This window comes from Larimichthys crocea, chromosome XXIII (genome assembly GCF_000972845.2).
Source record: "Larimichthys crocea isolate SSNF chromosome XXIII, L_crocea_2.0, whole genome shotgun sequence".
Classification (NCBI taxonomy): domain Eukaryota; kingdom Metazoa; phylum Chordata; class Actinopteri; family Sciaenidae; genus Larimichthys; species Larimichthys crocea.
Genome location: NC_040033.1, coordinates 10,273,764 through 10,299,548, shown reverse-complemented (window position 1 = coordinate 10,299,548; position 25,785 = coordinate 10,273,764). Strand labels below are relative to the sequence as shown.

General features: G+C 44.7%; 1 protein-coding gene across 1 annotated transcript; it reads left to right on the top strand.

Moving 5' to 3' along the window:
- Positions 1-25,563, top strand: boc (BOC cell adhesion associated, oncogene regulated). The gene is made up of 18 exons (XM_010738467.3): positions 1-317; positions 13,141-13,269; positions 13,951-14,223; positions 17,643-17,789; positions 18,705-18,848; positions 19,237-19,530; positions 20,324-20,596; positions 20,686-20,954; positions 21,069-21,234; positions 21,547-21,603; positions 21,919-22,128; positions 22,505-22,680; positions 22,769-22,991; positions 23,086-23,274; positions 23,368-23,579; positions 23,670-23,758; positions 23,902-24,053; positions 24,397-25,563. The coding sequence occupies exons 2-18, from the start codon at positions 13,158-13,160 to the stop codon at positions 24,564-24,566; spliced, it is 3,156 nt and encodes a 1,051-aa protein (XP_010736769.2). The 5' UTR covers positions 1-317; positions 13,141-13,157; the 3' UTR covers positions 24,567-25,563.
- The last annotated feature ends 222 nt before the right edge of the window (positions 25,564-25,785 follow it).

Sequence of the window (25,785 nt, the reverse complement as noted above, 5' to 3'; positions counted from 1 at the left end):
AGATTTTGGGAGCCAGTCCCTATTGTTCAGATCCCTCCTCCTGCTTGGGAAGTGGGAGGACCCGAAAAGGCGTCGCAAAAGGGAGAATTGTTTGAGAGCTCAGTCATCCAAAAACGGCCTTTCAATGTGAGAAGTTGGGGAGCCGAAGAAAATGTCGGTGGCATCGCAGTAAATTACTAAAGCAGCGAGGCTTTAGAGGGAAAAGAGAAGTTAAAACTTGTTGTTTTTTTGGGGACTAAAACTCACCGCAGAAGAGAGGCAAAGAGAAGATCGGTTGCTTAAAAAGCGAGGTGTGAGCACCAAATACAGCACTTTGGGTAAGTTTGATCTCTTCATGCGGTCCATGTTTTTGCGGTGTTACGCTTCGTATCAACATGTTTTTAGAAATTCTACAGACAAATGTACAACTTTTGCAGCCTGGCGTAAGACTTTACGCACTCGTACGTTACTTTCTTTAGAGGAAGCTGTGATTCAGAAGTTAGATTACTACTTCATGCTGCTGACTGCTTTGATAGCCGCATTTGTTTTGTTTTTTTTCCGCTTATTGACGCGGATAAACTTTGCTACTATCTTTCCGAATCACAAATCTCCTTCGTTTGGATAGACGCGTGCGTATTTACGCTCGGTTTTTCGGGTTCCTTTTTAATAAGAAACGTGAACTTTTTTCCTCCGGACTTAGCCTGTTGTTGATTGGAGGAGCTCTCTGCGTCCGTATTTGCCAACGTTTTCCTCAGTTTTCTGCTCTCATATGCCGACTATTACAGCACGATACATGTATGTGGAGAGGAATCAGCCTTGTGTGACACGTCGCAGAAGGTCTCCGTTGTGTTTTTGGACATATGTGCGCTTTTTTAAAAAGGGAAAATGCGCCTGCGTTTTGAAGGCCGCAGCCTATAGTCTCTCCCATAGGGTAACAGAAAACAGACATGGTGAGCTGTGCCAGATTTGCCCCCCATATCATCCACGGGGAGTGCAGCAATGTGGAGGTAGTTTGGAGAAGGGTGAACATCAGGGAAAACGCTGCAGAAATGAATGATGATCTCTGGAAAGCATCATGCACTTTCTTAATGATGCTCCTAATGAATGCAAACCTATTTTACATTATCTTACACCCCATATTCTCTGTATCATCTCGCTAATGTGCAAAATAGCTTGCACAAGTTTGATTGTGCGCATAAAGAAAAACATAACAACCATACCTGGGTGCATTTCTATGGTCCCACTCCCCCCTTTCACCCCCCTAAACCAAAGTCTGGTGTCAGAATAACCTAATTAAAGCCTCCAATAAACTGACAGCTGCTCAGAGCAGCCAGGAATGCATCATCCTGCCTCTCTTGTCAGGAGAGTCTCTCCTGATACCATCCTCTCATTCAAGGTCTGATTTTAATGAGAAAATGTTTGTCTTAATCCCCCGGGCTGCTAATGAGTATTGGCCGGGGTGTCACTCACTATGGGGGCCGGGGTAGAGTGAGAGAGAGAGACAAGAGGGGGAGTGGGGTATAGTGGTGGTTGTGTTGGTGGGAGGGGGGTACATGGACATGGAGGATTGCCTGCAGGAACAGCCGCAGGGGCTCGAGTTTCCAACCCCAGGTGTCGTTTTGTTGTTTGGATTACATTTAGCCTCCAGTGCCTCGCATGGAAGAACCTCTGCGATTCAGTGACAGACATGGCATCAGACAAGAGGGCCCGATTGTTCCCCCATGAATCCATGTCACTTGGATTAAAAGTCGAAACGAATGGCCTAGCCTCCTCCAATTAGGCCCACAGCTTATAAGGGAATTAATTGGTCTCAGTAAAAAAGAAGCCTCTTGTTGTTCGGTCGCAGGGTTTGTTGTTGATCATCTCTGGCAGTCGGGTGGATCAAAGTTGGACTAATTGATTCCAGTCTGATTATCTGCCTCTTTCTCACACTGTTTGGTCGTTTTGGTTACGTATGTGGAGCCTGGAAAAACACACAAGTCTAGGCATTCATAACCCATCTTACTAAGAATATTCAAAGTTTTACCTGTGATATTTTAAATCATACTGTAAGGGATAAAACAATACAGTAAAGTAGACTTAATTCCTGAACTGGGCACCACAGGCACATTTCACATTCCTATGGTGGTACGCTTTTTTAAACCAGCAAGGAGTACATGGCCAAAACAATGCCTATTGCCTGGAAAAGCAGTATTTTTCATCTAATACAGAGTACGGCAACTATTTTGATAATCAATTAATTGTCTAAGTAATTATTAGAGCAATATTCTAGCGTCTCAAACGTGAGGATTTGCTGCTTTTCTTCATTTTCTTTCAGCGTAACTTAAATATCTCTGGAATTTGGGGTTGTTGATCGAGCCAAAAATGTCAGATCTGATTCAGTTGGAGGTTCAGTTGTCACTGAAGCGAAACAGAGATATTGTCAGACTAATTCATAATGAGAATAACTGTGAGTTTCAGCTCTAAAGTAGACCTCCGTCCATTACTGAATACCACAGGCACACTTCAGTTCCCTATAGGAGTATTATATATAATATCATGCTTTTTCTTTTAGGCTGCAGTCCCAGCAGAAATGGAAGAACTGCCTGAAAGTAGAGAAAAAAGACCCTTAGAGGTGTCTCCTTAAATCCTACATGTTGTTTACGTTTGGGACTGAGAACCCTAGCTTCAGGACAGGAAGCTAACTTTATTGTCTTTCGTTCACAGATCCTGATATTTGTCGGACGCTATGAGCCATTTTTGTCTCACTGTTACCAGCTGGATCTTTTTACACTAAAGCTGGAACTTGAAATTATATTTGATTGATCTTGGTAACCTGCCAAACAGACATGTAGCAGAGACAAAAGCCGCCAGTTTTCCAACCATTTCTCCAAATGGATAGTCTTACACTCAGTCTATAGGAGCTGAGTTTTCACATGTGTTTATAGCTTGTAAAGTAAAGTTACAGTGTGGATTTAGGTATCCGGCCAATGGCTGTAGAGTTTCTTGCTCGTATCTCGGTGCCATATTGATCTATGATGTAAGATATGAGTGGATGGATGGGATTAAACTTGTTTGACTCTCGCCTTGTGCAGGCTGGTGTGTTTTTACATCTGGATGTAAATCAAAGCCTTTTAGATGGAGATGGATCTAAAGATGCATTCAATCAGGACTGCTGTTGCTGCTCCGATCTCGTGTTTGTGAGCCAAAGTTCCTGAGTTTTGACTGCGGCGCTGGATAGCAGCAATGTTATTGTAGAGGGTGTAACATTGGCGTTAATTGACAAAGGAGGAAAAAATCCTTCCTGAGGGCACGCTTTCATCTCTATGACAGCGGGTACACTCATGCAGTCATAACAGCCTGCAGGCAGATTCTGTGGGCCTTTGCTGCACATATGTACACACATATGTGTGCGTGTGTGTGTGTGTGTGTGTGTGCGGACTGGAGTGTGTTGCTTGTCACTGTGGTCGTCAGCTGGCCTCACCTGTGTGGTCATTTTGAGATTGTTGCATTAGAAGAACGAGAAAGAAGAGTGTAGTTTCCACTTTATAATTTCAACAAGAGCATTTCTGGGTTAATGTACTTTTCATAAACTAGCTAGGAACACACTTGGCGCCAAATAAGGCTGCCTCATTTCCCAGAACTGGACATTATTGGCGTGTTGACATATGATGCATTAGTCCTCCAGCGCAGACAGATTGGAGGCTCAGGGCTCAGGGCTCAGGCCTCGTGCCCCCAGGAGGGTTTCTGTGTCCAATAAGACATTGGATAACCAGAGAGGGACACCTGGACCGGCAGGTGGCCTGGGTCCAGGCCCCTCCCCTGGGGTTGCATACCTCTCCCCTCCTGATCCTCCCTGTCAGCCAGGACCACGGAGACAGAGAGGGAAAGAGAGAAGGAGGAATGTGAGCTTAAAAAAAGGGGGAATGGTGAAGGAGAAAGTTCTGACAGAGAGTTGGAGAGGCTAATTAAACAGGCCATGTTAGTTTATCGAGGATAAATTGGACCAAAGTAATGAGACAGGAGAAAGAAATAGAAAAGAGATCGCAAAGTGTCCTATTCAGAACATAACATAAAATATCATTCAGAAGCCATATGTGGATGTCCATCCAGTTTACATGTATATCATAAATATAATCATGCTTCCATTAGTTGTTTTAACAGCCTAATGGGGATTATCCAAAGCCTTTAAACCAGCTGAGTTGATTTGTTCCACTACTTAAAGTAAAAGTCAAGCAGCCCTTGATTGGATAATGAAGTTACGCAGGGTCTCTTTTACACACACACACACACGCAAACACAAACACACACATTGTGAGGCTGGTGTGAGTGCTGTTAGATCATTGATCAACTCCAGACTTGGGTAAGAAAGCAGAGTGTGTGTGTGTGTGTGTGTGTAGACAAATAGCCCTGTGTGTGCAAAGCAGATATTTGGACAAAGATTAGGGGGTGTTATTATGAGCCAAAAGCAACCCAGACACTCTAATAGATCATTCACACACAGGCACAAGATTGCACTCTGACTGGGACTCAACGTAAGCCTCGGGCTCACTTTTTCGCTTTCCCTCTGTTACACACATTTGCCTCATTTTGGTAACCTTTATCTGAGTTATCGTGCACAACAACTTCTTTTTACGTGCGGTAATATTAACTGCGTTCTGTATTTCTGTCTCTAGCATGTGTGAACGAAACAATAAAAGCACCAGAAAGACAAAAACGTCAAGGAATCTGGGTTGTGTTCCAGGGCTTTAACCAATAATCAGATTTAAAGTGTTGCCCCAGAGAGAAAAAAACTCATCATTGAAGAATGTCAAACTGGCAGGAGAAGACATGATTCAACAGAATAAATCACTGGGCACCAGATTAGTTAGTTATTGGGCCCCTGAGGTTATCACAACTGGAATTTTCCATCGACAGCGCTCCTCTGTCTTCTGCCCAACTCAAGTGTGTGTGTGTGAGGTTTTATTTTATATTTCAGAGCTTAGGATAATGCACATCCGTGAGCTGTGAGTGACAGGACAAATGGTAGCTGTGCTTTACCACGTCTCTCTCTCACACACACACACACACACACACACACACGCATGCACACAAATCCAGCTTCTGACACCGAGAGCTCTCTTTGAAACAAGCCTCCTCCAGCTGTTTCTCCTCTTAAGAAACTCTTTCAGACCAGCAGCTTTCACTCTACAACCGTGTGGAGCAAGCAGTCAAAGCCGGTTGCACCATCTCCCAACACAGTTGACGCCCCGACTCCCTCGCCTTTCTATTTAATTTCCTGCCTCTTCTCCGTTTTCTAATTCCTCCTCATATCTGTTTTTCCTATAACTTTCTCCTCCGGTTGTTTTCATATAACTTTACGGCCTTTCTCCATTCCCTCATCTCCTTCCCTCCGCCTTTTTCTGCCTTATCTCAATTTCATAATGCCTCCTCGTATCTGTTTTTCATATAATATTTCACTCCCTCTGCTTTTCTCTTCCTTCCTTCGTCTCCCACTGAGAGTTGTAGGGCCAGTCTCTCTCTCTCTTTCTCTCTCTCTCTCTTTCTTTCTTTCCCTCCTGGTTCCTGCTGAATAATGGGGAGAAATTGCTCTTGATTTATAATTGGTTCCATTCACTCTGATGCATGAGCTGCCAAAGGAGTTGGGGGGCCCCTTTCACCCCCTCACGTCCCTCCTTCCCTCCCTACCATGCAGGAACACACACCGAGGCAGGCTGCGTATATGTACAGCTATGAAAGTCTATATTAGCATGCCTGAATGCCGTGGCGTGTATGTAGTTTATCTGTCGGGCCGAGGATAAGTGGTAGCCTGTTTTTTTGCGTGTTGACATTTGGTGTTGGAAAAACTTCCTGAGGTCTACATATTTATGTGCCTCTGTGAGTATACTTTTACCATGTAATAGGAGTTTGTGTGATTGCTTGCTTATGTGTCATCAATTGTGTGTGTGTGCGCAGGGAAAGAATGGCTGTGGGTAAATGAAATATGTAACTGCATGCACGAGTGTGTGTGTGTGTTTATGTGATGAGTACTGTGAAATCCTGGGTATTAGTTAGTTTTCCCAGTACTGTATGGGAATAATTGTGTGTGTGTTTGATCCATGCACTGAGACTATTCGGTTAAAGCTGCTCCACCAGAGAGTTTGAACACACACACACACACACACACACACACACACACACACACACACACACTGTATATTTATTGTGTAGAGACGTCTTTAAATATCTTGATTTGTCCGAGTCTTATTTGAGAAGCTGTAAACAGAGAGTTTATTTTTCACGATTAAATAACTGATTCATCAGAAGTTTCCTGATAACAGATGTAAACAACCTGTCCTTATCACAGTTTCAGAGTTTTCTTCCTCTCTGTCCATCCGTGAAGATTTCAGTTTAGAGTTTTTAGACTGAATCAATCCATGCTTCCTTCTTTCCTTCATCACCCATTTGTTTTGCTTTGCTGCTTTCCATCCATTCATCTATCTTCTTTGGTTTTCTACAACCAACCAACCAACAAACTATCCATACAGCCATTGTCTCCTTGATCCACTATCCATCTTCTACTTCCTCTCATCCACCCACCTTGGCATCTGTCCTTCCTCCTTTCTATCCATGCATCTATCTTTTTTCCCCCCTCTTGATTTCATTGCCTACCTACATCCCTGTTTGGTCCATCTATCTGGCTCAACCCCCCCCGCCCCCCCCAAACAGCAACAGTGATGATCCGATCCTGTTCCCATGGCCCCGGTGGGCACGCTGGCATCCCACACCAGGCAGAGGAATGTGGGTGGGTGTGTCCACCATGGCACAGTAATTAGCTCTCTGTGGTTAATTCAGCTTCGTTATCTAAATTATGCAAATGCTTCGGTGCCTAATTGATTAGAACGCCCCCCTCCTCTACACGGCGGGCCTGTCCAGAACCCTCTCGTTAATCCTCAAGACGCTCTGTAGCTCGTTAGTGCCGGTGAAGGAGGGGTTGGACGGGCATATAGCTCGTTAATACTTTGTGAAGCGTGTGTGAGTGTGCGCGTGTGAGAGTATTATGAAGGAGGAGGGGGGGGGTGAATTCTCAACCTCGTTAGGGATGCTTAGATGCTTTTGATGTGTAATTTTATGGCATGAGAACGAGTGATGTCTCGAGTAGAGGATTTGGACTGGCCCTCTCTCCACCTGTTGGGCCAAGTTTTCATGCCAAGATAAGGTTCTCTTGTGTCTGAGAAAGCTGAGAGATAGATGGGAACAGATTTAAGATTTGTTCTCTGCCAAGTTTTTGCTTATGTAAAGTACAACAGAAAAGTACGGAGAGTCTCCACTTCAGTTTGTGTTAGCCATGGTACTTTAAAGCAGAGACAGCCACATCCAGTAACATGATCTCACTATATTTTTTATAGTTTTCTAATTTTTGACACATGGTAGACACTTTTATCTTTTATCCTCTGTTTATCTTGTAAGAGTCAAAAACAAGTAATGACATATTGATAACTATTGTAATTAATCAATGATTGCCTACATTTGTGTACTGATTAAAGGCCCACAACAGACCAGGCCATGACTACATTTTTGAGGCTGATGACGGCATCAGTAGTTTCCATGTATGCTTTGAAGTGCTGAAACAAATGGCCTATGAATTTTATTGATTTATAAATCAATCATCAATGTTGACTCTTCATTGCTTTTATCACTTTCCCATTGTAGATTTAATTAGAGCTGAAGTGATTAATTGTCAGTAAAGTAAAAATACCTATAATTCTCTAGTTTCGCAACCATTCGCTGGATTTCTTGCTCTTCTATGATATTAAACTGAACATATTAAACATTTTGGTTGAACAAAACAAGTGTCAACTAGGTCATTGGGACATTTCAAAGGATATTTTTCTTACCATTTTATGGGCCAAACTATTAATTTATTACTTACAGCCAGAGACTGGATATTTTTAGGTTTTGAACTGTTCGTTGGCCAAAAAAAATATCATCTCTGTCTCTGAGAAATGTAAATGATTTCTGAGAAACTGAAGGTTAAGCGCTTAAGCACGAAAATAATCCATGTATCCATGATAAACTTTCCAAAAATATCTTCCCCTCTCCTTGTTGCCGTCTCCTCGTGTGATGGCCTGATCGTAAACCAGGTGTGTTGCTGTTGTGTTAAGGGACCTCTGGACCCTCCTCATCTTCCTCCACTCAGCACAAACCCGGGCCAAACCAAGAGACCAGCAAACACATTGACAGAGTGAGGGGAAAATATGTTGGGACATTCAACGAAGCTCTCAAACACACCCTCTCATTGACGAGGCCCTGCTCTCTCCTCCTGCTCGCCCGCCAGTTGACATCCTCTCTATTAATTTGAGTAGCCGTTCTGCTTTCTCAGTCAACCTCTCCACCCCCCCTACTGGCTCCATAAACCCCCTTCACCCATCTCACATCAATCCATAAAGGCATTGAACCCCCCCCCCCCTCCTCCTCCTTGCCTCCCCAAACTCTCTACACACTACTCTCAAACCTCTTGGTCATTGAGCCCCCCTCCCTCCTTCTCTTTGGTCATTGAGCAGGGCCCATCAGCTCTTCCCCGGGCCCTTCAGAGTAGCGTCTCCCCTTTCTCCAGGGGTCCACGGGGTCTTTGTCCGTGCACCGGCTCACTGCTTTACAATGACTCTCCACTCTATTAAGGTGCGTTCTGCCTGTTAGCGTCGCCAGGGGCAACCGGCCTCCCGCATGGCAGCTATGCGGCATGGCATTGTGGGCCGCGGGCCCGAGCGGGGCAGTTGAACCCCCGGCACTCCTCACACTTGACACCGCATGTGTTTATCTAAAGGGGGGGCTTTGTGGAGTTTGGAGAACCTCGAGGGAGGAGGGAGGAGGGAGGGGGGTTGGCCGCTGGGTGTAAAAAGACGTAAAACTGGGGGAGGGCAAGAGGGGAGTTTGGGGAGGTGATAAATATTCAACAGCTCAGCTCCTCAGAAGGAGTTACTACCCTGCTACCCCTCCACCGCCACCTCCTCTCCTGTGTGTCCTCTTCATGCCAGAAAGCAGATGGAATGTGAGAGCTCAGGGAGGAGGCTCCAGTCTGGTTTTATCCAATTAGCAGGGTTGTCAAAATGAATTTATCCACGGAGGCACGGGGACAATGGGACTGGCAGTGGCCCGGGAGAACAGGGGCCCCGGTGTCTTTACTTAGCACGCTCACAATGAACTTCTGTCAAGTGACTCTCTCCCACAACGACATATAAGGCACTCGCATACCTACACTCCTCACGATGCGTGCCTGCACACCCAACACCACAACCTGGAACTCGCTCACTCTTGAGTCCTCTCCACGGTTTATACACCCAACATGGATCACACCTGTATTCAGAGGTGATTTGACCTGGGTCCAAGTAAAAATAAATAAATCACACATTATTCAAGACCAGTCAAGTATTAAACCCTTGAGAAGTCCAAGTCATGTTGCAAGTCAAAGAACCAAAATACAAGTTGCCTTTCGCTCTCCGAATCTCTGATTCAGCAGAAACAGAATCTGTATTTAACGTCAACCTAGTCTGATCCACGTTATGAGGTCAGTATCTGCAAGATATCTGTCAGTAATAGTGTTTATTTCAGTGCATATATCTAATAAATGGATGAATAACGTGCGACCCTGCAACCTGTTGTAGGGGCTGGGTCGTTTTGAAGTATTTTCATACCTGTGCCACTGAGTAATAAAGTTTCTGTACTGATAGCAACATTTTTTTTCCCAATACCATTTTTAATATGAACAAGTTTTTAGCCCGAATCTTCAAATTTCTTTCATTCAAAGCCAATCTTCTCAAAATGTTAAACAGCAAAGCAGCTGTACAAGAACTTAAATTGGAACAAGATCATGAATTGGACCAGGCATTCATTCCTAACTTTCCACGGCAGCAGACGCATTTCGATTTGTACCAGCCCTGCATTTTTTAAATTGCTCCAGGATTTTACAATCAAGTCAAAATGTCCAAAGACATGACCTCAAAAAGTCAAACGCCGCGAGAGCCGATTCTCAAGTATATCAGGTCTCACAGTAGTCAAGTGTCAGTTTGTCGACATGATTACAGAAATAGCTTTGCCTCCTGTAATCATACTTCTGCGCTGGATCTGGCAGATTTGAGGAGTTCACACAGTTCCCCTCACTGCGCTGTCACTGAAGTATGTTTTAATACCACAAAGCTGCTCCCACAAAGTGTTTGCCATGCAGCGTTTGTTCCTCACTGGTGAAGCTGAAACAAAACAGTCGCAGGCACACATTAACACACACATTCTCTCGGTTCTTGATTTAGGGGAGCTGTCTGTGTGTGTGCTCTGGTTTTTATCAGTCTTGCTGATGTGTAGGAGGCTCTTCTGCCTCTCTCTCTCTCTCTCTCTCTTGCTCTCTCTTTGTCTGTGACTTCTCTGGAAAGGATGGATGGAAAAAGTTGGACATAGATGTCAGGCCAACTTTTCATCTTAAAGCAGGGTATCCGCTAAGCAAACACAGGACCCAGCTAATGAATCAGACAGACAGACTCTGAGGAGTAAGGCTGTTTTTAGGGAGTCGTGGTGTACGAGGGGCCTTCTCATACCGCTGTTATAACAAAACTTTATCTCTGTTACTATCCCTCCTCCTGTCTCCTGTCATTATTTTTCTTTATTTATGTTTGATACACAGACATTGGACAGGTAAGAGGGTCTCTCTGGCGAGGCGGTGTGTCCTGCTGTGTGTCCAGTTGGCAGATTGACTACTGTGGTTTACGGTTAGTGACTCTCACAGTTGGGACAGGTGCTCGATACAGATGTATGTGTCTTTTATGGGCAGCTGTCCCGGGTTGTGTCCATACGGCAACCGGCCACAGAAGCCACAGGCCTTCAGCTTTACTCCCTCCTGGTTCCACAGTAGCTTGCTGTTTGTTTACTGAGTGAGCCCACTACTGATGGGCCACTCCGAATGGACGAGTGAGTAAATGAAAGTGTACATGTATGTAGGGCTGTAACTGCGGACTATTTTCAATATGGAAAATGCCTGCCACAGTTTCTCGGTCCATGGTGACACCCTCAAAATGCTTCTGTAGTCTGACTAACACTCCAAAACCAAAGTTATTCAATTTGCAATAACATGAGTCAGAGAAAAGCAGCAAGTCAGAGCATGGACGTTGGAAGTGCTGAGAGAAACTGATGCCTTTGCGTATATACTATATAGATATTTAACAATTTTAAAGCGTCTTACAAGCAGACAGCAAACATGAACACCAACACACTGCATATTAAAGCAGTCACAGCAACAACACTGAACAAATCCATGAAATATGCCCATCTACTGAAGCTCATTTAATCATCCATGTACCCGTCCATATGAGACACCTGTCACTGTTTGCTGTTAACAGAGTACCAGCTGTAAGAAGCACAGGACTTTTAAACCTCAAATAATCAGAGCAAGCTCTAGTTACTATATATAATTCATTAGATGTATAACCCAATCACACATCCTGTTATAGTAATGGCCTATATGAGTCTGTATATGACAGTAATTGCAGTTACCTTATGTACTCTAGCTGTAGTAGTAGAGTTAAACTATCTAAGTCTGTCTGTGTCCTGATGTCTTTGCTCCCTTTGATTCAGTTGGAGACTCTAAGCTCACTGAAACATCTCAAGCATCAAGCAATTGTATGCTACCCAGAAATGATTGGAAACATGACTCCAAATGAATCACCATGCTACTACCATACATGTTGAAGGTGTAAATAAGCGACTGTTTGCTATATCAACATAAAAAATGATATTCATGTTGCTGACAACTTGTTTTGCTCTCCCCCACTGGCCAGAAAATTAAGCAGAAAAAAAAAGACTTCAGTTTAATCTACATTGTTTTGTACAACTTTAGAGACTAACCCTCTTGTCGCTGTTCATGTCGTGAGAAATAACAATTTAAATTTTACACACATTTATAATAAGCTATTAAAATGCAGTGAGAGTGATGTGTGGCCTGGTGTGACAGTTGGCACAGTTAACCGCTGTTTTTCCATCAGCCTGCTGCTTTGCCAGGCAGATAAACATTTTCACTGCCGCCATTAGATGATGAAGGTGCACTGTAAGAGTTTCCATTCTCTTACTGTCCTTCTTTGGCCCCTTAAATATGTGTGTGTGTGTGTGTGTGTGTGTGTGTGTGTGTAGTCCCCAGTCTCTGAGCCTCATTAATCATCCTCTTGCCATAATAAGATCAGGACAAATATGTATGAGAAAGTTGTGCGCTTCCATTTTTACTATATCGACGCAGGACAGTTTATGCCCTTGAGTATGTGCATGTTCAGCGACATGTATGTATATGAGAGAGAGATAGGGGGGGGGGGGGACGGGGGTGTAATAGAGATTCAGTTTTGCAGGACCACCCTCCTCATCCTGACGGGAAGTTGTTAGTTTAACCTGACAGGAAAGAATTCGGGAAACTTGGCAGCAGGCGACAAGGGAGAGAGAAAAGCTCCCCTCTCTACTTTAACTGTTAATAGACTGACCATTACCATCGTCTTCTCCATTTTCCTCCCAATACATACTGCACTGAAGTTTAAAAGACCCCTCCTCTCCTCCATCTCATACACATGCTCTGATATACAATCCCCCCAGCCTGCCTCTCATTAGTTGTTCTTTGTCCCGACTCCTGAATGCAGCCTGTGTTTTTTTTCCCTTCTCCTTTCCCTCCTTCCCCCTCCCTCCTCCTTCCTCCTCCTGGACCCTTCTACCTGTATCGGTTACACCTGAGCGGGAAGGTGGAGGGGTCGGGTTACGGCCCGCAGAATGAGGGCGCCCCTTTGATGAGTGTAGGTTGGATGGGTGCGGGTACAGGCGGAGGAGATGGGGTCAGCGGTGAGATGGGGGCTGACAGAAAAGAAAGGCTTTATTTGTGTCTGGAGTTTGGCTGCTGAGGGTAGTGCAGAGTGCACCGACTCGCCTGGGTTGTGTTTCGTTAATGGCTGCCTGTTTGCGTACGTGTGTGTGTATACAAGTAAGATAGAGCAGCTTATGTATGAATCAAGATGGACTGTTGAGATGGATGATGTATGTTTCCAAGTTGAATTTTAGTGGCTTTCTTTTCTGTGCACGTGTTTGTTTCAGTCACGAGAAAGTGGCTTATGCTATGTTTGTTTTTGAGTGAACCAAGTCTGTAAATGACCCTCTGACCTTCCTCTGTCTGTGTGTGTATTTCAGGGGTTAGTGTATGGAAGATGTCTGGAAAGCGAGACTGGACTCCGTGGATGAAAAAGAGAAGGGCTCCAGTGTTGTGCGCTCTCGGTGCAGTACTGTTATGCTGCCTGCAGAGCGGTGCCTCTCTCCCCGGTGAGTAGACAAACAGAGTTGGCAAAAAACTGAATCTCGATGTAACAATCTGCAGAAATAAAATAAAAGTTTCCATTTCCGTACCTTCGTCTTCACCGTTTCAGAACACACACACTGCTGACTTGATCTGTGCTTGCTGTATGAATGCCTTTACATTAGTTTTTCCAAACACCTGGTGCAGGATAAGTCTTGCCAGGGACAAAATTTTCTGGCTCAGTCACAGAGAGGGAGGTGTTGTACGTGTCTGGGAGCAGCAACAGCAGTTTATTTGAAATGACCTGAGAGCATGAGCCGTACGTGCCATAAGTGAGACATAAAAGAAGTATTGTATGTTGAGCTGCAACAGTAAGTCTTTAATTGATTCGTCGATCAAAAGGACTCCAGCTATTTTGATATTTGGTAAAGCGCTAGAAAATACCTGTCTAGGACTAACATTGTAGTATGTTATTGTGTTTTGGGTTTGACCATTTCTGTTTGTATAGACCAAATGTCTTCATCAAGAAAATAGTCTGCAGATTAATAGACAATGAGAGTAATTGTTAGTTGCAGCCCAAATTAATTGCTTGTACGTCAAAAGAAATTCCACCGCTGGCCACATTGTTTGACATGTAATCAGTGGGACATGTATTTATGTGTTCTTTCTAATTAGCTCCTGAATGTTTTGTATAATCTTTTCTTCAGATGAGGTGCCAGTGTTCACCGAGGAGCCCATGTCCGTGGTGCAGAAGCTCGGAGGCAGCGTGAATCTGCGCTGCAGCGCCCGACCGTCCTCCGCCAACATCAGCTGGCGCCTCAATGGACAGGAGTTCCTGGATGGAGATATGGGTGTAGTGTTGGGACCCAATAGCCTGTACATCCCTGCACTCTCCAACCTGACTCTCGGCAGATACCAGTGTGTGGCCAGCACCAGCGCAGGAGCCCTGGCTAGTGTGCCTGCTAACGTCACTGCTGCCAGTGAGTAGCCACCCACACAAAAGCTGAGACAAATAAACACAAACACACAAGCCTCTTTTTGGCCCCTTTTTTGGTTTGTCAGAGTATCCAAAGAACGCCTTTGGCTTAATTCTCTCCTAGTAGAACAAAAACAGTGAAGAGGAGGTATTTGTTTGCCTAAAATCCTCACCAATACACTGTAAACCTTGTATTTTTCCACTGCTGTGACTCTTAATCCTTACTCCGGTCCAACTGATCATGGTGAGAAACTGCTGCACATCATTGATTAGTGAAAACGGCTCCGGGTAGTCGGGCAGTATATATTCAGAGTAACAGCTGCTTGTATGCAGTGTCATACTGATCTAATGGGGTTAAAGTGAATTATTCTCACTGCTGACATTTTTAGTGCGCCGCGGGTCTGAGTGTGGGGTGTTATATTTGATATGCATCATGGGACTGAGAGGGGGGGCCTGAAGCTGTGTAACCTGAGCTGGAGGAATGGAGGGGACCTAGGGGCCTGGGGCCGGTCAGAATGGGGAAGAAGGGACCAGGACTCAGGCTGGGGGCCCTCCCTCCTGCTTCCATCGGCCCCTCTGCTCCCCACAACACCACATTCCTCTCCACAGGGCCCGACAGCAGGGCTCGCCAAAAATTATGGCCCCATAATTGGTTAGAGGTCTGGGGGGGGCTAAGTGTGTTATGTATGTGTGTGTGTGTTAGGATAAAGGTTATGAGTGTATGCCTCACTAGCACACACCATTAGGTAAAAAGAAGTGAGCTGTTAACTGCATTGTTTTACATGTAGTGATGTGATGTATGAGGCTGCCATAGCTGGAGAAACTGGAAGTGTTTTAGGCCAGTCGAGACAAGATCCTCACACAAGATGAGACGTGATGTCACATTCTCTGTCTTCTTGAAGCCCTCTATAACCTTACACACTCGCGCACACACACGCATTTGTCTTCCTCTGCACATTTTTCACTCCTCGCCCTGTCACTTTCTCTCCTCTTCCCCTCCTTTCATTATCTTTCACTTTCCCTCCTCCTTTTTTTGTCATCTTCTCACTCTGATGTTTTTTTTTTTTTCAAATTTCTGCAGAGTACAAAGGCAGTAAAAAAGTTATTGATAGCTCCAATAGTGGATGAATCGTTTTTGAGATAACTACATGTGGAGCCAGACTGTTCACCCCGCCTCCTCCCAACAAAACTTCTCTAATTTAATAACGGTCTCTCCTCGGCCACCCCGAAACCGCCTAAGGAATTGCTCCATTGGGAGTGTGTACGTGCCTGCCTTTCCATGTGAGCCCTCTTAGTTGTACGCACATGTTTTTTGTGATCAGGATAGGTTGATTCCAGACCCTCCTCGCTATCCGACTCTGGAGAATCTGCTCTTTTTTTGGCATAAGTTAAAAGCTCCTCGCTTGAATTCTTGTGCAGACAATCAACCCTCCCCCCTTTTTCTTCTGCTGCAGAAAACAGAGACATGTATCTGCGCAACGTGAACGCACAACACGTTGCACAAACATGTTATAATTCAGACACACAGGCCTCCTACTGCTACACATAAAGATGATGAATGCACTGTCTCTCTAGAAATATTTAAGCCTGCTTTGCGCAGCAGCCCTGGTACGGGAGGTCTGCTTCCCTTTATGAATACCATCAATCCTCCATCCCTGCAGGATGTACACACACACACATGCACACACAAACACACAGAAGAACACACAAGTACGCACACACACCTGAGAGGCACCCATGCGGGGTTCTTCCTGTGAAGAATGCGGGGCCGTAGAGTTGTGGGGGGGGGTTAAAAGGTGTAACTAGAGGAATTTGGTAGAAACAGGCAGGCAGGAGGAAGGTGGGATGGGTAGATATGAAGGAGGGGGAGGCAGGAGGAGAGAGGTGGGGGACGGTGTGGCTGTAAAAACAGCACCTGATTGATTTAGCAAATGGAGCGCCACACGGCTTCTCTTTAAAGCCCCAACACAGACACACACACACACAACTTAACTTGACATGTCCCGGCTGGGATTCTCATCTTTCAGAATAAGAGCTGAAGCAGAGTCGGAGATGGAGTTGTGCTTGTGGTGTGTGTGTGTGTGTGTGTGTGTGTGTGGACTCCGATATCCCCCATTTGTCCCATTAAACGCTCCCCCAGACACAGACAAGAGGGACAGCCCCAACATGCATGGTGAATAAATCAGTTACCTGCAGTGACGGTGTTTGTTCAGTGCTTTGAGTAAATCACTGTGATGCCCTATCTAGTAGATACCGTGGCCTTAACTAAACTTCACTTATTGAATTAAAGCTGTACACAAAGTCTCATCAGCTGACTGTATATACCAGCGGCTTCGTCTTCTTGCCAGAGAGAGAGAGAGTCTGGTCCAAGAAAAACACGCCAGTTATAGCACCTCTGGAAAGAATGGAGAGAGGCCGTGTTTGTTAAGAATAAATCAACAAAGGCTGGTAGACGTTTAATTACGTTCCTGGAGAAGTTCTATTTATCTTTCATTTCACTTCTGGACTCCTTCATGACAAATTTCTCCAGTTGTTGCTTTCTTTTTTTCCCTCTTTTTTTTCTTCGGCGTCTCATTTTAGTTTCCCTCTGCTTCAAATCTATAAAATGGCAGTATCCCCCTGCTAAGATTTTTGTGGCTTTTTTCTTTTTTTGTCCGGCTTCTTAAGAGCAATTTTTTTTTTTTTTTTCTGGGGCCGTTTCCTCCCCAAACCCAAACTGGATATCTTTCTTTGAAACTCTATAGGACGGACACCTCTCACCTTTGACCCTGTGGCCAAACCTCCGGGCCGCTCAGGCAGGGGGTTTTAGGAGGTCAGAGGTTACTTGAGTGTCTGTGCTGTGCAGACTGTGTGTCTGCGGGACACAGTCGCAGCACATGGCCCCAGTAATCCCACTCCCTCATTTCCCACAGAATCTGAACCGGCTCCGGTCCCCAGTATAATGTTTGACAGGATTAATGACACCTACTCAAATGTTACAGACACCACTTTTAGGCTTTGGACTTATCCGAAGTGACTTGAAATGATTAAAACAGAAAAATTAGCTATAGTGCCCAATATAAAATTCCTGTGACTTAAGTCGGATCATGTTAAGACAAGCAGCAGGGAAAGAAATGACTAAATGGAGGTAGAAGAGGTTTCTGTTTCAAAGAGAGGGTGCATTAGAGACGCTGTGGGAATGTGGTTACGATACAATGGGGACAAGCCTGATGTCAGACACCCAATATGGAAACAGCATAGTTATTACAAAGTTTATTATTGCTCAGAATAGTGTGGTTTACTACTTCTAAAGCTGAGGATTGACTGTATACATGTGCAGTTAGATGTGATTTACACTGTGCATTAAGATGATGAAAGCAGGGTGAACTGTGTTGCAGCACTGATTTTTCTTCTTTCTTTTCTTTCGCCTGTGTGTTTCTTCAGAACTGCGCGACTTTGAACCAGATGACCAGCAGGAGATCGAAGTCGACGAAGGCAACACTGCTGTTATTGAATGCCATCTCCCCGAAAGCCAGCCCAAGGCTCAGGTCCGCTACAGTGTCAAACAGGAGTGGCTGGAAACATCCAAAGGTACTGAGATGCTTCACTTCATTAGGATTTCACATAATCGCTCTCTCTACTTCCTTCTTGATTCCCATGCTATCTTCATAATTTACCCTAATGATATAATCCAGCTAATCTGGCCCATCATAAAACCCGGTGATAAGGGCGTTATCTCAAGAATGTTGAAACATGGGAATTCAGTTGTTTATTTTTCAAACTATTTACTTCTAAGTTGCCTGGAAGAGAAGAAAAGCTCCAGTGGTTTGTGACTGGTATGCTGATGATGCCTGGGAGCTGTAGGTACTGATATCTGCAGCTTATCTCTCAGGAAATGAACACCACATTGACGAGCATTCACCGACTCTCGGTCAGATTCTGCGCCGCCACCTTGTGGTCTCTGCTGGCAGTGCACACATGCGCTGTAATGGCACATAGTACTCAGATTACACTCACAATATGGACTTGATTTATCTGCGGTTGCTCTTTGTCTTGGTCATATTCATGTATTTTTTTGTTGAAGTTGAAAATAAAATAAAATAAGTATATAAAAATCCGATGTAATGTTAAAGTATTGCATATTGAATCCCTTAATTAACTTAATTTAATTCACAGTTTTCCTTTAGATATTCTGAAAAAATGTCACAACATCATACACATACTACCTCATAATAATACATATATTAATATGTTTTATCTTTTCTTTCATATTTCCTCTTGTATTTGTAGCCTTTGTAGCACAGCCTTGAGTATTCCTCTTGTATTTGTAGCCTTTGTAGCACAGCCTTGAGTATTTCACCCTTGCATTTCACTGCACATATGTGCAGAGAAGCTGTCTCCATGCAAAGCGATAACAGCCCCCGCAGAAGCTTGTTTTAATTCATTCATGGCTTTGTTAGGCCTTAACAGTGCGTTCTGACATTTGTTTATTTCTTTTTCCTGCAGGGAACTACCTCATCATGCCGTCAGGGAACCTGCAAATAGCCAACGCAACGCAGGACGATGAAGGGCCGTACAAGTGTGCCGCCTACAACCCTGTCACTCAGGAGGTCAAAACATCCATCTCCGCTGACCGCCTGCGTATACGCCGTGAGTTTTTATTTTTTATCTGTTAATTAATTCATGAAACATTACTGAAGTATTTACTGGGCATTCATTAAGTAACCACATCAGAAAAGAGTTTGTAACTGTTACTGTAGGCACATGTGGTGCACATCTGGAGGGCTCGTCAGCTCAGTGACTTTTATTATCCGATCTTGCCAGGACACATTTAGTCACAGGTGACGATGTCCCCAGTTCAGGCTTTTGCATCTTCAAAGGTGGAGATGATTCATGTTGTGATTTAAATCCTTTTTGTATTCTGGATGTAATTTAAGCTACACCACACACACACACACATAAGAAATAGAGAAGGGTGAGAAATCGTGCACAGACTTTTTCACAGTATTCCTCCTCTGACTGTCCTCATCTTTTCCAGGCTCCACCTCAGAAGCAGCTCGTATCATTTACCCGCCGGCGTCCCGCTCCATCATGGTGACTAAAGGCCAGCGGCTGGTGTTGGAGTGTGTCGCCAGTGGCATCCCCACTCCACAGGTCATATGGGCAAAAGATGGCCAGGATCTGCGCTCCCACAACAACACGCGCTTCCTGCTCAGCAACTTACTCATCGACGCGGTGGGCGAAACCGATTCGGGCACTTATGTTTGCCGAGCAGTTAACGGGATCGGCTCAGCCAGCTCTGCGACGGTGCTTTATGACGTACAAGTGTTTGGTGAGTGAAATAAAGTTGTTTTTAGAAATTTGCGTGTTGCTTTTACGTGATTTGTTTTGACGGTCTTTTATAAAGGCTTCTACATTAAATGCAGATTTTTATGAGTGGAGTTTTGTCTGTGTCTTGGATTTAATAATTAGTCTGACTCCTGTTTGGCGGACAGAGAACACAGGCGTCTGTATGTGTGTGTGTGCGCGCAGTCATGTGTGTTAGAAGTATGTAAGCCCGGGCAGTGCTGCGTAAGAGTTGTGGAGACAGAGCTCTCTATTCTGTAGCAGGACTTGATTGAGTGTGTCTAGGTTATGGATGACTGTTTTTACAGTGATTTTCTGTGTGTGTGTGTGTGTGTGTGTGTGTGTGTGTGTGTGTGTGTGTGTGTGTGTGTGTGTGTGTGTGTGCTGTGGGCTTGTCTCTCTGCAGCTGGCTTTAATTAAAGCCAGAGAGCTGCTGTGGCTGTAATGAGCTCTGTCTTTCCCTGATTCAAAAGCAACCAACCATCAACTAGCTGGCCTGGCCCCGCCTGCCTGGCTCTATCATACAGCCTTTATACACACATACACACACACACACACACCTGCATGAGTCTGCATGATTAGATTTTATTCACACACACGTGACATTGTTAAAGCTTAAACAATTTCAATAACTGATTATTTGTTAGTACTTAAAGTCAGAAGATGCCAAACATTCATTGGTTTCAGCGGCACGCACACCCATGCACACGTAAACATTCAAGCTGCTAAGAGCTTCGGACCAGACTCCAGACTCTTGACTTTGTGCCTGTCTCCTGCAGAGCCTCCCCAGGTGACTGTAGAGCTGCAGCAGCAGGAGGTCGTGTATGGAGAGACGGTGCGCTTCACCTGCCAGGCCCGCGGTAAACCCACTCCCTCAGTGATGTGGCTTCACAACGCCCGTCCACTATCCCCGTCTCCTCGCCACCGCCTCACCTCTCGGGTGCTGCGTGTCTCCAACGTGGGCCCTCAAGATGATGGACTGTACCAATGCATGGCTGAGAACGGGGTAGGCAGCTCACAGGCCTCTGCTCGCCTCATCACAGTATCAACCGGTAAGTCAGTTAGTTAGTCGTTTTCACAGATTTGATTCTTTTATTGTCACAGCCTTTTGATTTCATGATGTGTGTCTTTTCTTTCCAAGGGATTACATCCAGGGGGAAGCTGCCCTCCATCTATCGGCCGCTCAGCCCAGACAAGGTGCTGAGAGAGCAGCCGCCTGTGAGGCCTGGGGTCGTGGGCGCCACGTTGCCTCTTGACTGCTCTGAGCTGCCGGGACAAATCTTGCCTGCAGAAGCCCCCATCATCCTGAGCCAGCCACGCACGGGCAAGGCTGACTACTATGAACTCACCTGGAGGCCGCGGCATGAGCGAGGAGTCCCTGTGCTGGAGTACATGGTCAAATACCGAAAGGTACCGCAACCGCTTAACTTCTTTCTTAATTAAAATGCACCAATGAGCATTATATTTTCTCAAACATATGCACACTTTCTTTGTCACTAAGTCATTCCTCTGTCTCTGTCTCAGGTGGGAGTCCCTTTAGCAGAGTGGACCTCCAGTAGTATCTCAGGCTCCCTCTACAAGCTGACTCTGGCCAAGCTGCAGCCAGACAGTCTGTATGAGGTGGAGATGACTGCCAAGAACTGTGCAGGCTTGGGGCAACCTGCTATGATGACCTTCAGAACTGGCAAAGGTACATCGCCATCGGCGCAGTCATGGAGCTCTTTTAAAGATGGATATGTGGCCTCTTTAGCAGTGTGGCTATAGTGGATGGCGATGTGGGTCAACCACTTTGTTTTGGAAGAGTTACTGTTTAAATGGGCACAAACTGTTGTGGTCCCCAGAGGGTTTCCCCTTCAGTTTAAGGTCCACATCTGTGGTTTGTGTTAGCACTAATGTTAGGACGTTAACATGCTGAACTAAGCTGGTAAATGTGGATTATACCTACTGAGCATCAGTTGGTATTATGTGCATACTATGTCTAATCTAGCTTTTCTGGCTTCAGGTCGTAAAGGGCAAATTGATCCACCGAAAACTGCCGTTCCTTCGCCAAGCCTCTCTCGTAAGTACCCCTCCAATCCCTCACTCTTCCTCCAACTCCACCTCCTATTAACTAAACTAACTTTTAAAAATCACGTCTGCTATAATAACTGTAACAAGATCCTGTTCAGCAGCAAGACCCTGAACTTCTAACCATCCTCCTTTCTGACTAACATTTCTCAATCTTTTTTTTTTCCTTTCTGTCTCTGAAGGATGAACTCTCAGTAAGTGCTGAATGTAATGTGTTTTGCCTTCACTGTCATAATTACAGAGTGTTGTCTGGGAGTTTTATGTCTCCTCTTGTCCTCTATCTGACACCATTCTTCTTCCTCTGCAGCTCCCGAAGCCCCTGACAAGCCCACGGTCTCCACGGCAACGGAAACGTCGGCATACGTGACTTGGATTCCTCGCGGTAATCGCGGCTTCCCCATCCAGTCATTTCGGGTGGAGTACAAGAAGGTGAAGAAGGCAGGAGAGGACTGGGTGACGGCAGTGGAAAACATCCCCCCGTCGCGGCTCTCCGTGGAGATCACGGGCCTGGAGAAAGGTCGGCCATCTTCACACGCACTTTAAAAAAACAGTGTTGTTATTATTCACAGCAGTTTTGTTCTGACTTTGTGGAGTTGGGGGGGAAGAGAAGGAAGATGTCGTACCATATAATTACAATGATGACGTCCTGCATAATTACACTCCCACGGCCAGTAAATTCATCAGCATAATGAGTGTTGTTACAGTCATTTCAGTAATTGCTGCCATTAATCAAATCCATAACCGAAACACAATCAACATTGTGTTTGCTCTTAAAAGGAAAACATCAAGTAATGTGAAAACAAACATCATTAGTCAACACAGTATAGAGCTTCATTCTTGGCAGCTTGTGGCCCCCGGAGACAGATTAGTAATAGTTATCCCTCTCCCTGTAGGTACGTCCTATAAGTTTCGTGTTGTGGCGGTGAATGTAATCGGTTCCAGTCCGCCCAGTGCTCCCTCAAAGGCATACACAGTGGTCGGTGGGAGAACCCATGAGCGCCCGGTTGATGGACCCTACATTACCTACAATGAAGCCATCAATGAGACTACCATCATTCTCAAATGGACGGTCAGTGACATGAAGAATTTGTGTGTGTTTTTTTTGTGTGTTTTTGCGGTCATTGTGATAGTAACACGATTTATTTCCCTCTCAACAGTACACTCCCGTAAACAACACGCCCATCTACGGTTTCTACATCTACTACCGGCCGACAGACAGCGATAATGACAGTGACTATAAGAAGGATGTGGTGGAGGGAGACAGATACTGGCATTCCATCACTGACCTCCAGCCTGAGACGGCCTACGACATCAAGATGCAGAGCTTCAACGAGAAGGGAGAGAGTGAATTTGGCAACGTGGTGATCCTTGAAACGAAAGGTGAGGTCATTCAAGCGCTCGCTTTTACCGCTCAGGCTGATGTAGTAAATAATCTGGAAGGTCTTTTTAACACTTATTTTCACTTTCTCCCCAGCTCGTCCTAATAACCAGCGGCCTATTCCAACAGGAACCCCAGATGGGGCTCCATTAGGCCCCGGTCCTGGACTCGTGCCCCGGCCCGGCGATCTCCCCTACCTCATAGTTGGTATTGTCCTAGGAGCCTTCGTCTTCATCATTGTCGCCTTCATCCCCTTCTGTCTATGGAGGGCTTGGGCCAAGCAGAGTAAGAACCCTTCACGGTTCCTCAAGTCTTTGCAGCCATTAAAACTATTTGCCTTTACATCTGTGTAATCCTTTTTTTTTGTGCTTATTTCAGAGCAAACAACAGATTTGTGTTTTCCTGCTGTGGCCGCCCCTGTGTCGTCATGCCAGTACACCATGGTTCCCCTTCAGGGACTTGCCCTAGTTGGCCACTGCCCGCTGGACGGCCACATGACAGCTCCACATGGCGTCTACCCTGCTAATGGAGAATACACACCGAACGGCAAACCTCACCACCCCACACACTGCCTGCCAGGGCTGCAACAGGTACGAAAACAATTCAATATAGGTTGTTCATAAGCTATGAAAAGCTATGGAAGTCCAATAGTGTTGAATATATGCACTTATGTTTTGCAGGAGGAGGTGGACTGTGATATGGAGTGTGACACGTTGTTGCCACAGACGGTGTCAAATGGACATCTGCCTGTTTACCACTACTCTACCAGGTACGTTTACATAAGAAACTCATATACAGTGTGCTAAATAATGACTATAAGGGTAAAAATACAAAAGAATATGTTACTTTGGACGTATGAATAGATTCTGAAAATTGCAGACTTAATATAAACTTCTTTCTCATCTTCTGTAGTGGCTCAGATCATCATGAACAGAGCTGCTGTCCTCCTGATGACTCCACGCTTCAGCTCCTCGACTCTTCTCATCAGCACCTCAGTTCACAGGAACTGGGAGGCGATGGAGACTTCTGTGGAGGAGATAAAGCAGAGGATGGCATCACTCACAGTATGTCTACTGTTAACTCAAATACTCTATTAAAACCTAGTTTTGCATCTTGCAAGTCAGACATCCAAAATTCTTTGTTTTGGTGTTTAATGTGAACTGTACAGAGTAAATAAATGGGAAATTGAGGATGTCACATTAGTCCACTACTTACTAGCTGCTTTTTAGAGCTTTCAGACACTTCTTAGTCTCCCTTTGGCATCAGATATTTCCATTTATAGATGGAGATGTGGTTAAAAGATGTGAAAAAGCCAGTATGGGGACCTTGAATTAATATTATTTTGTGACACACATTAATTCAGCATTACATTTTCTAACCAGCCCTCTTTTTTTTCCCTTTCTGCAGAGCCAGCATCCTTTACTCTTCTCTCTCTGGAAGACGAAGGGATTTTCACCACATCGTCTTCAGCGGCCACGACGCCGCAATCCCAAGATACAACGATACAGGAAGTGAACATCCTCCCAAATGAAGCATACCCTGAAGACGAAGGGACAGCCAACACGACAGATGCATAAAGAGACTGTTAAAACAGAAGAAAACAAAAGAAAATATTTATTTTTGTATCACAGATATTTATATATTTATGCTTTTGTACATAAATGTCTGATTATACTGTATATAAGGTTATTTTCATATTGAAAAAAAAAAAGAACTCTATTCATGCACCCCCACCCTTACTACATCATTGAGAACTGTAGTACCATGTTGTGATGCTGTCTGCATTTCCAGGGGAGGGAAGTGAGACGTTATTCTTCATGTGAAGGTCATCAGTCAGGGGACCTTTTTTATATCTGCAGGGGATTCCTCTCAGTTCAGCACTTCATGTCGAGACCCTCCTCACTCCTCGTGTCATTCCTCACAGATATCCTCCATCCTGAATGTCTGGACCTTTTTAGGTACTTTAGCTTTATGTCCAACAGAAACAAAGGGACCATTCAAAACCAGTCTGATGCAGTAATCATGAGGTGCTTCGTCACTGTTTAGTTCATGTTTTCAAAAATACAACCTCTGTCTGTCATTTTGTATAGCAGTAACACAAATGTATTATGCATTGTTCATCATTAACAAACTATTAACAAGTGTATGCAACATAAATCATTCTGTTTCAGTAGTGTACAAGAGATTATATATTGTATAGTTTATTTATTTTTTTGATTTTATGTTTTTTTTTTTTTTTTAATCACTGAATGGGAGAGATTCTGGAAAATATCTTAAACTCAGTCACTGATAAGCTGAACTTTATACTGCAACCACTTCTGTGTTTACTCATTCGCTGGTTACCAAATTGGCTGCCAGGTGAGGGCGCTGGTGACAGGTGTGTCAGTATTATTCCTCCCTCACAGGTTGGTGCATAAGTATTAGTCTTTGCCAGAGACATCCGCAATCAATATGAAGGAGATCCTGAATCTACACCCCCCTCCCCCTCCCCTTTTTTCTTTATAAGTGTAGCTGTTCTGTGGCTGCACATGCTGGAGCACTATTGCATGTAAATAAAAAGCTTATGAAATTTGACTTGTTCAGTGCATCTTTTCAATTTGGGGATATTTATGTGGTAACTACAGTCCGCACCCTGTGATTGAAATGCTTTTGTTTTACAGTGAAAACTAATTATTTTCTGTGTAATTTCCCCTCTAAATATGTGTCAACTTAAATCTACTCTTGCCACAACTACCACCACTAATTTTCATTGTTTCTCCCACTGCTGGATTCTGCAGCACCACCCAGAGCTACAAA